At 53.0% G+C, this 14,824-nt stretch overlaps 5 protein-coding genes across 5 annotated transcripts; 4 read left to right on the forward strand and 1 right to left on the reverse strand.

The window, feature by feature from the left end:
- Positions 1-1,444: 1,444 nt before the first annotated feature.
- On the forward strand, positions 1,445-1,870 carry POSPLADRAFT_1134380 (hypothetical protein; the record flags this gene model as incomplete). The annotated part of the gene is made up of 1 exon (XM_024484468.1): positions 1,445-1,870. The coding sequence occupies one exon, from the start codon at positions 1,445-1,447 to the stop codon at positions 1,868-1,870; it is 426 nt and encodes a 141-aa protein (XP_024341550.1).
- Positions 1,871-2,275: 405 nt separating this feature from the next.
- POSPLADRAFT_1135147 (hypothetical protein) lies at positions 2,276-3,357 on the forward strand (the record flags this gene model as incomplete). Its single annotated transcript, XM_024484551.1, has 4 exons — positions 2,276-2,449; positions 2,557-2,798; positions 2,951-3,026; positions 3,097-3,357. 4 exons carry the CDS (start codon positions 2,276-2,278, stop codon positions 3,355-3,357), a joined length of 753 nt encoding a protein of 250 aa, XP_024341551.1.
- A 1,620-nt stretch (positions 3,358-4,977) lies between these two features.
- POSPLADRAFT_1135257 (hypothetical protein) lies at positions 4,978-6,199 on the forward strand (the record flags this gene model as incomplete). Its single annotated transcript, XM_024484565.1, has 6 exons — positions 4,978-5,088; positions 5,146-5,166; positions 5,219-5,359; positions 5,418-5,430; positions 5,486-5,959; positions 6,018-6,199. 6 exons carry the CDS (start codon positions 4,978-4,980, stop codon positions 6,197-6,199), a joined length of 942 nt encoding a protein of 313 aa, XP_024341552.1.
- Positions 6,200-8,852: 2,653 nt separating this feature from the next.
- Positions 8,853-9,395, forward strand: POSPLADRAFT_1136188 (hypothetical protein; the record flags this gene model as incomplete). The annotated part of the gene is made up of 4 exons (XM_024484653.1): positions 8,853-9,023; positions 9,076-9,179; positions 9,266-9,280; positions 9,356-9,395. The coding sequence occupies 4 exons, from the start codon at positions 8,853-8,855 to the stop codon at positions 9,393-9,395; spliced, it is 330 nt and encodes a 109-aa protein (XP_024341553.1).
- Positions 9,396-9,732: 337 nt separating this feature from the next.
- On the reverse strand, positions 9,733-10,412 carry POSPLADRAFT_1135231 (hypothetical protein; the record flags this gene model as incomplete). The annotated part of the gene is made up of 3 exons (XM_024484560.1): positions 9,733-9,942; positions 9,992-10,211; positions 10,267-10,412. 3 exons carry the CDS (start codon positions 10,410-10,412, stop codon positions 9,733-9,735), a joined length of 576 nt encoding a protein of 191 aa, XP_024341554.1.
- Positions 10,413-14,824: the final 4,412 nt, after the last annotated feature.

The following is a 14,824-nucleotide window of genomic DNA, read 5'->3' on the forward strand; positions in this document are numbered from 1 at the left end:
CTGTGAGTCACTTCCATAAACAGCGGCGGTGAGCATTTAGATGTAAAGGCTAGACTCACTCAACCTCCTACTTGTGCAACAATCGTACCACACGAGCTGGCGCATGAGGTCATACATCCTGCTCCAGATCATTGATTAATACAGGCGGTTTCCCCGCACTCGCAGAGATTGTGTCCGTCTATGAAGTCATCACAACCTCTGATCAGGTGGGCACGGTGTGATGAGACAGTTACGACAGGCAACCCTTCGCTATGAACTGTGTTATACATAATTCAAGTTGTCGTCTCTGACAGGCCAGTACATGTAACATGATACTGCCGCTCCGGAGGGGGTCATCTACCGTTGTCATCGTATTCGTCGGTGTCTGTACGTGCAAGCGCTGCAGTCCCAATCAGCCGCGTTGACGTCTTCCGTCTCGTTCCCTTCGGCAATTCAGGATGTGGATGGCTCATGGTACAGTATCAGAATACACGCATGCCCATCAGTCGTCTTGTTCCGTCCGTACGAGCAGGATAACAGCTCCGGGACACCTGACGTGCGCGTATCGTCTCCATCTCTCTTGCGCCGGATGAGAGCTTCCTCGCAAGTCTTCTCCCGTGGACTCTAAATTGACTTTTTGACCTGGGTACAAGGGACCGACATGTCCTTTACCTCATGAAGTCGTTCTAGGATTTCGATCATTACTTCATAGCGCGCTTTACGCGACGAAATAGACAGCGCTGTTGACCCATGACTGGTGATTGCGACGGAAAACTTGAAGAATGAACCTGAACGGTAAGTATGGGCGAGTAAAATGTAGTAATCTTCTGAGGATGGAATGACGATAATATCAACGACTGGGTCCGCCCAGTAGACTGTTCTTCCATGGCATGGTGGCGTATCGCGAGACGATTCGCCGTTTGTCCGAGCGACCTCATTTCCGTCTCACGCCAGGCTCTTCTTGCACCGCAGCTTCGTCAGCTGCGGGGGCCGGAGGTTATACGAACAGCGAGGTGCAACCATGTTGAGTAAACATAGCAGCGTTAGCGCTCTTATCCACTCTTCGCCGGGCGGATGTTCCATTTAGGTGCGAGAGGCGTCTCGGAATGGTTTTGGGCCAGACAATTTAGGACACGAACGGGCGTCGCAATGTGCAATTTGTTCCTGGCGCGAGCAGTCATGAGGCGGAAGAAGAGCTACTTCTTGTTGTCGTTGCGCCAGCGGGCCCTGAGCCTGTCCTCCGATGTGGCGGGATCGGAGCAGGCCACAACCCATAAATAACATGTGATCTGTGCTTTTGTCGCTAATATTCCGGCCCCTCATTCCGTTGTGGCATACTCCCGAAGAGCTCTGCACATTATATAGCCTGGAGCACCGGTTCCTCTCCGCTCCCTACTCCCTCTTCCGTCCGAATTTTACCAACACTACTTGCACTCTATCTCAAACCTCTCTCATCTACACTACGATGTCTCATTCCTCGTTCGCGACCTTCGACCCGCTTGCAACTCACCCCTTTACCAACAACTCTGGGGTTCTACCAAAGCCTACGCCACCATCGCAGTACCCGCACCCTGTCCCCTCGACGTTGACTGTGACCACCGCCAAACCGCTGGCGGGTTCACAGCACCAGCCATCATTACACGCACCTCAGCCCAAGCGTCCCTCAGCGAGCAACGCAAAATATGGGTCGAAGTCCAGTTCGGGCGCGCCTCGACCCATCTTCGTGCCTTTTCGGCCGGAGCGCTCTTCCCCGGAGCTCGACGACATCTTGCTGAAGAAGAAGGTGCAGGATGCCTTCGCGAATAAGGGCACGTGGAGCATTGATCAGGCGCAGGTGCCCCTGCCCGCCGCAGCGACCCCCATGACTGCAGGCGGGGACAAGACGCGCTGAGGAGAGCCGCAGATACCCGTTTCACGTCTATACCCATCGTGAGTCTGTCTCCTGATCGGTCTCGCCCCTGCAGCTGAGACTAGCTCGCAGACAATGAACTTATGAGACCAGAACATGGTGCTAGGAGGAGAGCTGCACCTCTCGCCCGACGGTGGCTTGCCCGAGGCTGTCATGGGGGAACGGGTGCAAGAAATATATTCGGATATGGATTCTGGGGGTTCCTCGGGTATAAATGCACAAATAGGGTAATTGCTGTCGTTCGTCGGGCGGACCCATCCTTTCTCACACTGACTCGTATAATCGTGCTTCTTACCGCGCAGTGTACTCACTTCCCTCCTGCTTTGCTGTCAGACATTGTACTTTTGAATCGCTACTCTATCCCAATTGCATACGGATTTGCTCGTGATGCAGTGCTCGTCGCGATCTCCGCCACCGCTGCCTGCTGACAGTGTGTATACTAGCTGTTACTGCGAAGAGAATGTCTATCTGCTCGCCCAAGCGCTGTCATCGCAAGCGGCAACGGATGAGAACGGGCCATGGGATCTCTTCGTGGTGTTTATCTCGAACAACGGAAAGACGGTCTGTCCTTAGCTGCTGCCCTGCCGGGTTCTCTGCCTCACCTCCGGACGGGGCCTAGTCCCAGAGCTCACTCACTCTGATACGGTGCTGCGTTGGTTCCTGTCCAGGTAGCGCTGTGGAACCAGAAAGCGCATAAAGACTTTATCATTTGGGACTATCATGTCATTCTGGCTCTGCGTCCTACCACTGCCTCCCGGCGGATTGGTACCTCCGAGGACACTATCACGGATGCAAGTGAAGCCTGGGTCTACGACTTCGATACGCGTCTTCCTGTTCCCTGTAGATGGCAAGGTACGCTCCGAACATACTCCTTGAATGACTGGTTCCTGATATCGTTCCTTTTCCTAACGTAATGTTCCCCGCGCAGACTACATACGGGGAACATTCCCCTATGCACTGGATAGTGAGATCGCGAGCCTCCTCGGCGAGAACTTCCATAGGTGACTCCCAATACATCATTCTGACGTTGTGGAGCTCATTATAGACATCGTCGATCGATAGTCTCTTCCGAGTAATCCATGCAGCTGCATATCTGGACCATTTCGCCTCTGATCGCTCTCATATGGTTAGCATACGCGTCTAAATCCCGTTGGGCGTCCATCTTAGACTCTGTGGTGAAGCGCTGACATGTCTTATGCCAGCTCGAGGATCCATCCGACCCTGTTTCGCCCTATTCGCCCTACCGGGCGCCGCCGCCGACTTCTTCCGTGCTCTGTGGCCCGAAGGCGAAGGAACTCGGAATCAACAATAACCTGATGGATTCGTACGTCTCCATGACTCTGCCGTCTCGTGGACATGCAACGCCAGAACGAGCAGATGGGATACGTGGAGCTGGTGCAGAGCTGACGTATGGCCAGGTGATGGATGTCGCGGGCTTTGTGCGGTGGATATCTGGGGAGAAGGCGTGATACAGATGTACTTGCACAGGTCTTTACTTGTTCTTCACCTAGTACAAACGCACCAGCGTCGATGTCATGCTGTATCCTTGAGGCTTAACCGCCGGCACGTTTCTGACAGATGCGAGACGAACACGAAACAGCGTAAGCGAATCGTTCCAAAACAGCGTGTCCTCAAGTAGCGAGTGATCATGACAAGTGGAGGCATACGCAACGAGGCTTACATTCAATCAAATATCGAGCGATCGCTTTCCATGACCGCAGCTCCCGGGAGTAAATTGGCTGAGATAGCTACCGACACCAGTCGGACAGCTGCGACTCAGGTCTCTGCAAGACGACCAAGTGCGTGAGACAGCTTTTTCTTACCTCGGGTTGATCAGAATTGCGCGATCGGGAACACTCGCAAGTTCGCATGTGAGTAGACGTACTGATGACTGTCTGTGCTGTCTGTGCTATATGCAAGCTAGTACAGAGCGAATCCTTGAAGCTCGGTGAACTGGAGGGAAGTACGCCGAGTCTACTTTGGATACCGACCTTTTCATGTGGCATAACAGAAGACAGGCTTGAAAGCAACCCGATGGCGACCTGAACACCATTGGAAGTCGCGAGGTCGAAGTCGAAATTGCCATGATTGTTGGCCATTGCGAGCTCAGTAGGTACCCTCGATAACAACGATGGCGTTATAATACTGTCATCGAGCGGCATCCTGGCAGCCTTCTCCCGCGGTAACGTTGGAGGGAGTCTTCCCGCAGCCAAGATTTCCTGGATATTATCATGTCCCTTTCGCGCGACACATAGATATCGTTGCGCTCACGTAGATGGAACAAGCGCAGGGCGATGTCCCACCTGCAATCCGGGTTTCGTACCAGCATTAAATGCTAATCCTAGAGGAGGCCTGGCCTTTGGGAGGCAGGTGAGCGCGGGCATACTCATGTACTTCATATGTGTGGAAGCAGTCTTCAATTATTAGAGGGCGCTGAGGCCTGCCAATAGGTGCCCACGGCAATTAATTCCCGCCCGCCGGTGCACGCGTATGGCTGTCTGAGCCTGAGTCTGACGCAGGTCAAATTCAGAGCATAGGGCATCAGGAAAACCCCAGTCTATCAGCATGCAACGAGCTTGATGCTTGGAGCACGACAGATACCAGGATGTTGTTGAATGTTCATTGCGTACGCAGCAAGTACATATCGATGTATGTAGCCGGTGGCCACTGTGGCAAACTCTGGCGAAAGGGGGCGTAACTGTGACCGAGAACATTGGAGTGTGACGCGTCACAGGATTCCCCAACGTTGCTCGACTTGTTTCGCACAGCGACCCAGTCTCGTCTGGTGGGTCGTCTACAACTTGGCTCTTGATAATTCCATGCTCATTCCTATCTAGAAGTGCTCGGACAATCCTCTATATCATGAACGGCCACAGCGCACCCAACAACGGCACGGGATTGGCCTACGCGAAGCAAGAGCCTGCGGACGCAAACCACTCAGGCCCGTCGTCTAGCGCGACAAGCACGCCTATAATCAACGGTTATGCTCAGTGAGTAATCCAGAACGAGCAACGTACAGAGCCTGGGGTGTGCTGCCGGTCGGGCTTGCATGGCCCCAATCCAGTGGCTCACCAGTCGTAAAGCTAGGTATGCCGAAGTTCATCACGCCTGATACGTGTTTGTCATCTAGACCATCACTCTACCAAGTGCATAACGAGGAGATCGTGGATCATCTCTTTCAATCGGGCTTCCAAGCTGGCGTGAGTCGTATATTCTGTTCCAGCTTGTATTGTCATAGCTGATGCTCTCCGCGCTAGAATTATTCTGACATAGTGCTCGTGAGTTGACATTCGTGGATCTATTGAATCTCGTCTAATACGTCAAACTCAGCATGTACGCCAAAATGCATACCGACTACACGCTCTCATCCTTTCGCGTTCTCCGTTCCTTGCACATTTAATGTCTACGTCACCGCAAACTGCCGGTGCAATATACGTGCCTCTAGAGCACGAACCGGAGGTTACCGAAGAGGTAAGCTTCAAAGTATTTAATTGTTAACTGATCCTGACTGCAACATGTCCCTAACTAGGGCTTTGCTATCGGTCCGTTGTTCTATCAAACTATCTTTTGACTCGTCAGCCTGACCTCCTCATCTAGCTTTGGGCTACCTCTACTCATCTATCTCACTGAATCACATCAACCCACAAAACGCGCGAGCAGCTCTCGCCGCAGGTTGCCTCCTCGGCCACATGGACGATCTCTGCAACTACGCGTACGAAGTGTGCAGACAGTCTATCACACTTGAGAACATCACCGCTTGGCTAGAGTTCGTGGACGCGACACCGGCCTCGTCCAATGGTACCTCAACACCCATTGAACCACCATCACCACTTTCGCCCAGAACGGGTGTTTTCGGGCCCTATGCACAGAGATTGAGGGACGATGTGTTCCATTTCCTAGTGGTCACACTGCCGCAGATGTTGAACGTGGGTGGACAGGCGACCCCTGTCTCACCACATCCAGACGGACATGCGCCGTCAGACGCTGGCAGAGACACCCTCCTGCAAGTGTTTGCCCGCGTACCGTTCGATTTATTCAAAACCGCTGTGGAGTCTCCCACATTTCAGATAGGTACGTCCTGTCAATTTGCGATAATCGGCGATGCAATGTATTGAGCGCTTGAATTCAGGTTCCGACCAAGCGCGCTTCAAATTCGCGAAAGATGCTATCGAATTGCGAAAACGGGGCGTCGCCCGTGGGCAGGGGGCAGAAGAAACCGTCGTGCTCGCATTTGGTGGGGGCTTTGGTGGAAGCGCAGTTCATGTCACGCGCAAATTGCGTAAACGACCTTTGTGGAAGGTTAACTCCTGAACGTTCGTCAATCATAGCTTTCGTAGTTTTGTCTGTTGTCCCGTCTGCCTTGCATCCATTGATCTTGCTTGTTGTGACAAAATGCAGCGTCATAGCTCTACGTGAGGATCCTTGTTCGTATTGTCTACCGTTCTCTCACCTGTCTACCAGCCTAGGAATGCTAATCACTAGCCCAATTGCAATAAACTGATTATCAATCCGCTTGCACTTATGATCAGATTCATGTTCATTTCAAGCAATGCTTATCGAGTTGTGAGGATGCCATGGAGTGGACCGGAGCGGATCAAGAAGGCACAAAACGACGGCTAATCCTACTACGTCGGTATTCTGGCGCTATAATTCATACATGGTTCGCGGATGCACCGGATTTTCCGGTCAGTTGTATCCAGTGTCTCTCCAGAGATGTCAAAACTTACAGGATTCATCTCCGCTAATTTAGCAGCGACGGGAGGATGCGGTGATCAACTGCTCCTCCGCGGACCACCTACACATCAACGCTGAGAGTGTATCGCGACCAGGAACCCAGACCTAGTACTTCTGCCCTTCGGACCAACAATTGGAGATTGATGAGCCGGGGTGCGTGTATCACGCTATCGAAGGTGGACCGTATCAGCATCAGGCGGTCCCGGCATCTTGTCCATGCTGCGCTGCCGTCCGGTCTCAGAGGGTGTGAGGCGGCGTCTCGGCTTACGGCTTTTGTGTCCTTGCGACTAAGAAGCGCCTCGATGGATTCACACAATTTCCGGTGAGACTACACAATTCAAATGGAGTACAGGCACATGGACTGATCACACTCTGTCTATGCGGTTGAGCCTTCGTCAATTCAGCGAACAGTAGCTCTCCTGAAGATTCTCTCCCGCTCAAAAGCAGCTACGCTCCGTGTGCACATCGTTCGCACATCACTCCCAAATCAGTTCACTGTCAAAGCGCGGGCCGGTCAAGTTCTCTAGTCTTGCGTGTAGGTCACATCCTGTCGTGAGCGAGAGGCTTTGATCAGATATCCCTGAGTCAGAGGCTGATCAGTTTCATGGGGAACGCCCTTGTGCTTTCTTATGATCGGGCATACGTTATAACTTATGAAGAGTCCGGTCAAACTTTGTCACGCAAATATACCAAATTCTAGAATCATGGCCGACTAAATACGTTTGTCGAAATTTAACCAGACGGCATACAGCCGTATCTCACCGGAGCGGATGTGTGCTGTGGTTTGTTCAGATTGCCTCATCAATGCCGACTACGGCATAAGAATATGTTAATACATTAACTCAGTTCAAGACTCCCTCTGTCGCAAAAAGAAGGGTAGTTGACTGCACGGTAAGCGTCAGCTTCTCTCCTATAGTAAAGCTCTGCTCAGCTGCTGAAGTGCGTTGGTGCGTTGAACTGTATTGTTCAATTCCGTCACGATGACGGCGTGGCCCTAAAGTAGCCAGTGGCGAGGCGATTGTTGGTGTGCCTATGAGCACCAGGAGTCAATTGCTCATTTCAGCGGCCCGACATACAGTGATGCAGGTGCGACCGCTTGTGTTTCATCCCGTGGGTTGAAAGCAGCGCCTGTCTTCGGCACGCTATCAGATATGGCGGAGGTCCGTTGCTTGACTGCTTTTGTGTCATTTACACAACTGACCAGTCGTCACGGTAAATGAATGTGTTATATGTCATGGCATCGTGTAATGCATCCCATATGAGCGGTTGCATGCATACCGGTCGGCTAGTTCATGTGCGTGTGACCTACCGTCTGTCCACGAGTCCCTGCTTAACTTTCTGAGCTTGTCTCCGGCGTCGACTTATACACTATTTTCAAGGTGATGAGATAGGTAGACTCGAGCACAGTGATCAGATTGCGACATTCTGACTCTTGGTCCTTATCCGCAATCCTTCAGCCCGACGGCCAGCCAGTGCAGCCAGCAGGCTTCTACGAGACTCTTCATCTGAATTGCCGCATAAAGTCTGCTTCTTGTCCTCATTTCCGACATCACAAAACTCATCGGCCCTCTTCCGCCGACATGCTGCTGTTACATCAATGTGGAGTCAAACGCTCAACTCATCTCACAGCTTTCCGGCGTGTTTACAGCGGCGTTATAATAGGATCCTTCCATATCGTAGAATGTTCAGTTCGCGACACGCGACGGGTTTCGCGAAGTTACTCAGGTCGCCAGGGCCATCTCACGGTGAAGGTTCACTTCGATCTCTCGCGGTGCTCGCTCCATGTTATGCGTTCCTTCTCTAGGGGTGGCCTTCAACTGTATCAGCATACGGCTCGCGGGAGAAGGATGTGATAGCACTTCCGCAGTTGTGGGCCTGCCCGGCCTCTCTACCAGCCAATTGCAGTGCCGTAATCAAGCATTGGATCTCCTGTGAGATCCGCCACTTAGAGACCAAAGTCAAATCTACGGGGTCTTGCTTAATCAGCACCTCTCAGTAAGTCACCACCATCAACTCCGGCTGCAGGTCGACGAGCCACCGGTTATGCCCATGTGTCGTCTCCTTCCTTTCATACCCTTGGTGGATAAAATATCACCCCGTCCAGACGGAAATGCTGGTCATCGATAGGCTCCCGGTTCCTTTGATGAGCCCCCGGTAGCACCTCTAGAGGGCTGGAATGGTATATATGTGCGCCGCTGATACATCAGGTTGAATGTGTCAATAAAGTATGATGTCTGCTAACGAACCTAACCACCTATTCTTCACCTCTAAAGATGATCCTCGAGAGGATTGTATCATCATTGGCTTCACCTACGGTACATTCACTGCAGAGGGCACAGACAAGCCCATCTTCTATCGTTTCACCACCGAGCAAACACCGTCTGGAGAGACGAGGACAAGAGTATGTTTCTAATACTACGTATCTCACAGGTGCTTTAAGAACATGATAACAGATTGCTCGTGGAAATGGCGAGCTTGTTGCTTCTCTCGATTGGTCGATGCACGACCAGCTCGGGATGGTGTCTATCGGCGAAATGCGAAGGCCAATGTCATACTGGTACATCCGTAATCCCACAAATAATAAGCGAAGTCACTTTGGCCATTCAGTCCCGTTATCTTACTGACTGAACTACATTCATTCAGTATTCGTCGGTTTCGGTCAGTTCTAGGTCACACGTATGAATGGAGGAAGTCAGTAGACGCTGTGGATTTCTATGATGTACGTTACCCAAGATATCTTCATCTATCTCTCGAACTCACGGAGCCGTTGTGATTTTCAGTTGTGTCATGGGGACAGCGTGATCGCGACATTCCGTCGAGAAGCTAGGAGCACGCCTGTTGGCCCAGCACACGCAGTCATGCAATACACTTTCGACAACGATGACATTTTGTTGGACTCCTTGATCGCTTTATGCCTCTTCCGATGGTTCGAGTTACGTGGTCATCAGTAGCGTCATTAGTACCCAATGTTGAGCTCTCATGATTTTCACTCCCTCGCAATGATTGCAGAATTACCGTCCATATAATCCCATTATGCGACATGATATAAAGATAGAACAGCAAGGTATGGATGTACGATCATAGCATGAATGGTTCACATATCATAACACTCAAGTTAGCGGATTCATCGAACCTAACATTTGTTCGAGTCTTTCTTCGACTGACCATCGCATGTCCGTCTCGCTGCCGAAAGATGAAGAAGTTGAATGTCCGAATTGCGCCCGAGCCTGTTCCGGGGCGATGTTGAATGAGCCGGCGTCTGCACCACGGGAGAGGTTCTCGATGAGCCTGCCAATCTGGGCAGGCGAACTGAAGAACACCTGGAGCAAAGTTGAGACGAAGTCATAACACAATGCGTGTGTAGCTAACTACCTTAGTCTCTGGACGCACAGCCCCGGATGAATGGAGAGACTTGTTGCGTGTGGGAATAGAAGCATTACTTCCCTTCGACGATTTCTTCTCATGTCCCTTGAAGAATAATTTCAAACCGTCGCCGGAGCTGTCATGCTGACTGTACTCCGAGACGAAGCTTGCACGGTCTCCATAGAATGACTCGCCATCATCGTCCCGTAAGCCATTGACTATTGACCTTTTATATACGTCCGCATCAGCACTAGTAGGTATACGTAATATTGGACGCCTACCAAATTGTTTCACCGTTCGCCATCTCGATGACTTCCAAGGCAGGCCCAGCCTCGGGGATTGTGCCAGTCTGTGCAGCCTGCGGACCATTGCCTCCTTGAGCATCCAGTATGCCGGCGTTCTGTGTTCTACCATCGCCCGCGTACATGTCATACCTAGAGATGAATAGGTCTGACGGAGTGAAGACGAGAGACACTGGACTCACAATGAATCGTATGCCGAGTTTGATTGTTCAACTTGTGCAGGGGGATGTATCCCATCGGCGTTGACCGCGAAGGTAGAAGGTAACTGTGGCACAGGAGGAGAGGCATCATTAGAGAACCGTCGTCCCCCGACAAACTTGTGGGGGGGTGGGGTAGGTACGCGATCATGTATAGAACGAGAGGAGGTGATAGAGTTGGCACCAGCTGATTCACGGCGTTGTTTCCGCATAACGGCATTCATGTCTAGCGTAGATGATCTGTTATCCGAGGGAAAGATTATAGTTCTCCGTACGACGGTGTTGGCAGATGTATCAGTTGTCCCCCGTGATCGAGCAGTGTTGCGATGAGCGCGTTTCTCTCTGAAATCCGCGGATGGCCGAGGTGACCTATCCTCCAAACTCGGACGACCTTCCGACATATGTGCGTCGTGACTCGCGTCTAATGGATTAGCCATGGAACTCTGCAAACGACTTTTCCTGCTATCCGTCACGGAAGTCATCCTGGTCAACCTTGTCCACGTGGTAGACTTGGACGAGGTAGACGGAGAGCGAGCGATGAGGTCGTTCAAGGCAGCTTGATCCAACCCAAGATTTGATGCAGCATCGAACAGTTGCTTCAATGCGGCTTCATCCGTACTAGCCGTACTTTGTGCGGAAGTAGGTTCCTGAAGTTCGGAAATATGTGCTTTCTGCGAAGGACCCTGTGCCGGCGCAGACAAGGGAGGTACAGGGTTGGGTGTTCCAAAGTCTGTCTTCGTTGGGGGAGCCGAATGTGAGGCAGGGTCTGCACTAGCATCATACTGCATCGAAGGTAGTGTGGACGGGGTAGTGAGAGTGGATCGTTGGCGCTGCGGCGCAGGATACGCGTTGGTGGCCCTCTGCTTGCGGAAACGGGCCATAAAACTCTTCAAGCCAGGTCCTGCCGAGTTCGGAGGACTGGCAAGCGGAGGGGACACTTGAGCTTGACTTAATCCGGGAGCCCGCGCGACGACAGCATCTACATGGATAGAGGGAACGGGGGCTGATGTCGGAGTTGAAAGCGGGGCGGAATGCGGCATTAGATCCTTAGGGTATGGTGTAGTCTCCTCTGTCAATTCGTGCATGACGGGTTTCGCACGGAGCGTACCCCGCAATCTCTTGAACGGAAAGCCGATCTTGTTCGTCGAAGCAGCTTGTCCAGAGGTGACTGGGGGCGAGCGAAGTGGGATAGCATCCATGCTTGTGGACGCCGATACAAGTGTTGGCGACGATATCTGCCTAGGATTGATACGCTTCCGTGGGACCGATCCTGATGTCTCGCTGAACTTCGGAATTGAGGGCGATTTTCTCAAAGCTGCTGTAGCAGCTTCAGCCTTTTGCCGAATTTCCATAGCCAACTGTGCCGAATCGACGTATGAACCTTTGCCTGAGGACGGGGTGATGATATTTGGCATTGTAGGTGATCGAGAGTTCAGATTCACCGTACTAGACTCCGCGGCCTTGGATACAGACAGCGGTGACTCGTCGACTTGGCTAGATAGATGCATTGGCAATGACACCTGCGTGGAAGATAGACCGAGGACAGCCGAGGAAGACGGAACGTGTGCAGGTATTGCTTGGCCCTCGAAACCTTCGGCGCCGAAGAGTGCATCAGCAAGTGCGCGTTGTCGTCGGCCGGGGCTAGAAATCGGTACATCGGCAGTTGCTGTAATGGTAGTTGTTGGACTTTCGGCATCAAGGACCTGGGAAGCCTTCTGTCGAGGTGATTCAATGCTGTCTACTACAGACTCTAGGAGCGCGCTAGCCTTGGCGATATGATCCACTGCTCGCGACGATGTCGCGGTGGCACTTTCTTGCAACTGTGCCTCAGGGATCACCGGCTGAGCACAAGGCTGTCAGTCTCAGCTCTGCTCAAATATATCCTCTGCTCACCTTACTATCCCCGCCACCGATAGAGTAATGTGACTGTGAAGTAGACGGTCTCCTCTTTCGGATAGACGACGGTCGATGGCGCGGGTCAGGCGTCGCAGCCTTCATGAGTGCGGTAGTTACCAGCTTGTCTTGAATGGCCACGAAATCGCTCTTGGTGAGCCCTGTCTGTCTGCGCACCTCGTCTTCGATATCTAGTCCCTCGTATGGGGACGTACCAGGCGTCGAAGAGCTTGACTTGTCCAGACTGGATACATCGTGCCAGTCGGAGTTCTGCTGATCAAGGCTGCTAAATAAGCCAAATAGGCGATCCTTCTTATGATCCTCGTCCCAGGAATGATAGCTAGAGCCAACAGACTCCATGGACGATCTGGAAGAATTTGCGATAGGGGATAAGAGAAGACCATGAGAGGTGCCTAGGGAGAACGACGAGTGGTGGTTTTGTTTGGAGGACCGCCGACTGGGACTGTATCCATCCCCGTTCGTCACTGAGACGTGCTCAGGGAACGTCGGCGATGTCGGCGACTTCTGCCGATGCGTTGGGGTTGGTGAACGCAGAGGACGGTTGGCGATCTGGATCGGAGAACCTAAATCCACCCCGGACACGACGGACGGCGGGCGATACTCCCCCTGAGCTAAGGGTGTATTACTGCCGCTCATACCTTGATCCACCCAAGGCGAGTCGGGTAAGGCCGGCGATCTCAGCGACCTAGACGTCGACTTCGAACGCTCCAAAATATCACTACCTACGTCGTGGATACTGGCGCTGCTCCCATTGTGATTATGGGTGGACACGCTACCATTTCGCGTAAGGGCTTTGGCCGCCACTGCATTCGATGGCACACTCCAAGTCACATTAGACGGCGTGTTAGGACGCAGGGGCGCGGTGACAAGAGGCCGGAAGGCTGGTCCCGACAGGGGCGAGTTAGGTCGTCTACGGATCGTGCTCGGCGAGTCGAAGACGTCAGTTGTGGGCGAACTACTACTGTTGCCGCGCTGGCGATCTTCCGGAGTAACTCTGCCATTGTTAGCGCGGTTCATAAATAGGGGGGGCGTAGTTGTGAGGGTAGGCGTTACTGGAGCAGGGGAATGGCGAGCCATCGAGGTGACCGAGTTATTTCGGTGAACCGTAGTTATCAAGCTTTGCACCCCTTGAGGTGAATGGGGCGAGTTCGAACCAGGTAGGCGAGGAGACGTAGCCCGAGGAGTCGTCGACGGTGTCTGGTCATCTGAGTCGAAGGACGTATCCCGAGGGGTCATCGGCCTTGGCATACCAGGAATATACCCAGGCAAACGGGGGGCTGGCGAGGTCGTCCGTGAACGAGGATACGGAGAGGCCCGCTGGATATTCTCCTGAGCGAGCCTGTCGTCCGAGGACAATGCAGTCCCAGCTTCGTACTCAGGCGAAGGGAGTGCTGATCCCTGTTCGACCTGCGTAGCAATCGACAGCATGCGTCAGCTCACACTGTGGAGATTCGTCAGGACGTGGGGAATGACGCACGGTAGTGGCCGCAGCAGTGTGAAGGGAAGCACGGGAGGCACTGAGGCCATGTGCTATGGGTGATCTCTCCATGACGATCTCGTCGTCGCCCTCTTCCTCAACCTCATCCTCCTCCTCCAACTCCCTGATCGCCGCGTCGAGCGCCAAAGACGCGCGCTTCACGCCCTCTGGCGACAACGCCCTCGAAAGCCGGTTGGACAGTACCTTTGACTCCGCTGTGTAGTCAACAGACGGATCAGGCGAATGTGCGGTATGGTGCCGCTCAAACGTCTTGCCATTATTCGGGCTGGAGGGGGCCGAACCCGATGTCGTGTACGTACTACCCTCCGGAGTGCTCGGGCGCAGGCTCTGATTGTCCGAGTATATCGACGCATTCCCCGCCCGACTGCTGGTGATAGTACTCATGCTCATCGTCGAGTCCGAAGGAGTCACGGACACCGCGGATTTGTCTCTAGCGCCCCGCCTCGAGTGGTTCGCGAGCATGTAAGCCTGATCGCGAAACTTTCCGGAGCCGAATAGATTGTTGCTCATCCGCCGTCCCTGGCGTGATGCTCTGGTAGAAGCGAGGGAGGAGCTGGACGTGGCGCTGTGTAACACTGAGCTGGTGCCTGTACGAGTGGAACGTGCCGAGGTCGACATTACAGGGGAGCCAGGGATGTCTGAGCTGACATCCTGGCTCTCGGTCTGTGTGCTCCCAAGTTCGTTATCCGCCTCTTCGCCGCTGTGACTGCCCCGCCCTCGGACTGCCTTGGCATGCAGCCTACCCAACGCTTCTAGGATCATGTCTTCTTCTTCCTCTGTAACCTGGTTTTGTGATCCTCGAGCACGTTGTTCTGCGAACTTGAGCTTGAGTTCATCCAATGCAATGGGAGAACCCGTCGCAGAGCGTAAGAGGCTGAACCGCCGCGTGAGGCTGTACCATTCGAGCATAGGAGAGGTCAGGGCGAAC

The sequence above is a fragment of the Postia placenta genome (assembly GCF_002117355.1).
Source record: "Postia placenta MAD-698-R-SB12 unplaced genomic scaffold POSPLAscaffold_3, whole genome shotgun sequence".
Lineage (NCBI taxonomy): Eukaryota > Fungi > Basidiomycota > Agaricomycetes > Polyporales > Adustoporiaceae > Rhodonia > Rhodonia placenta.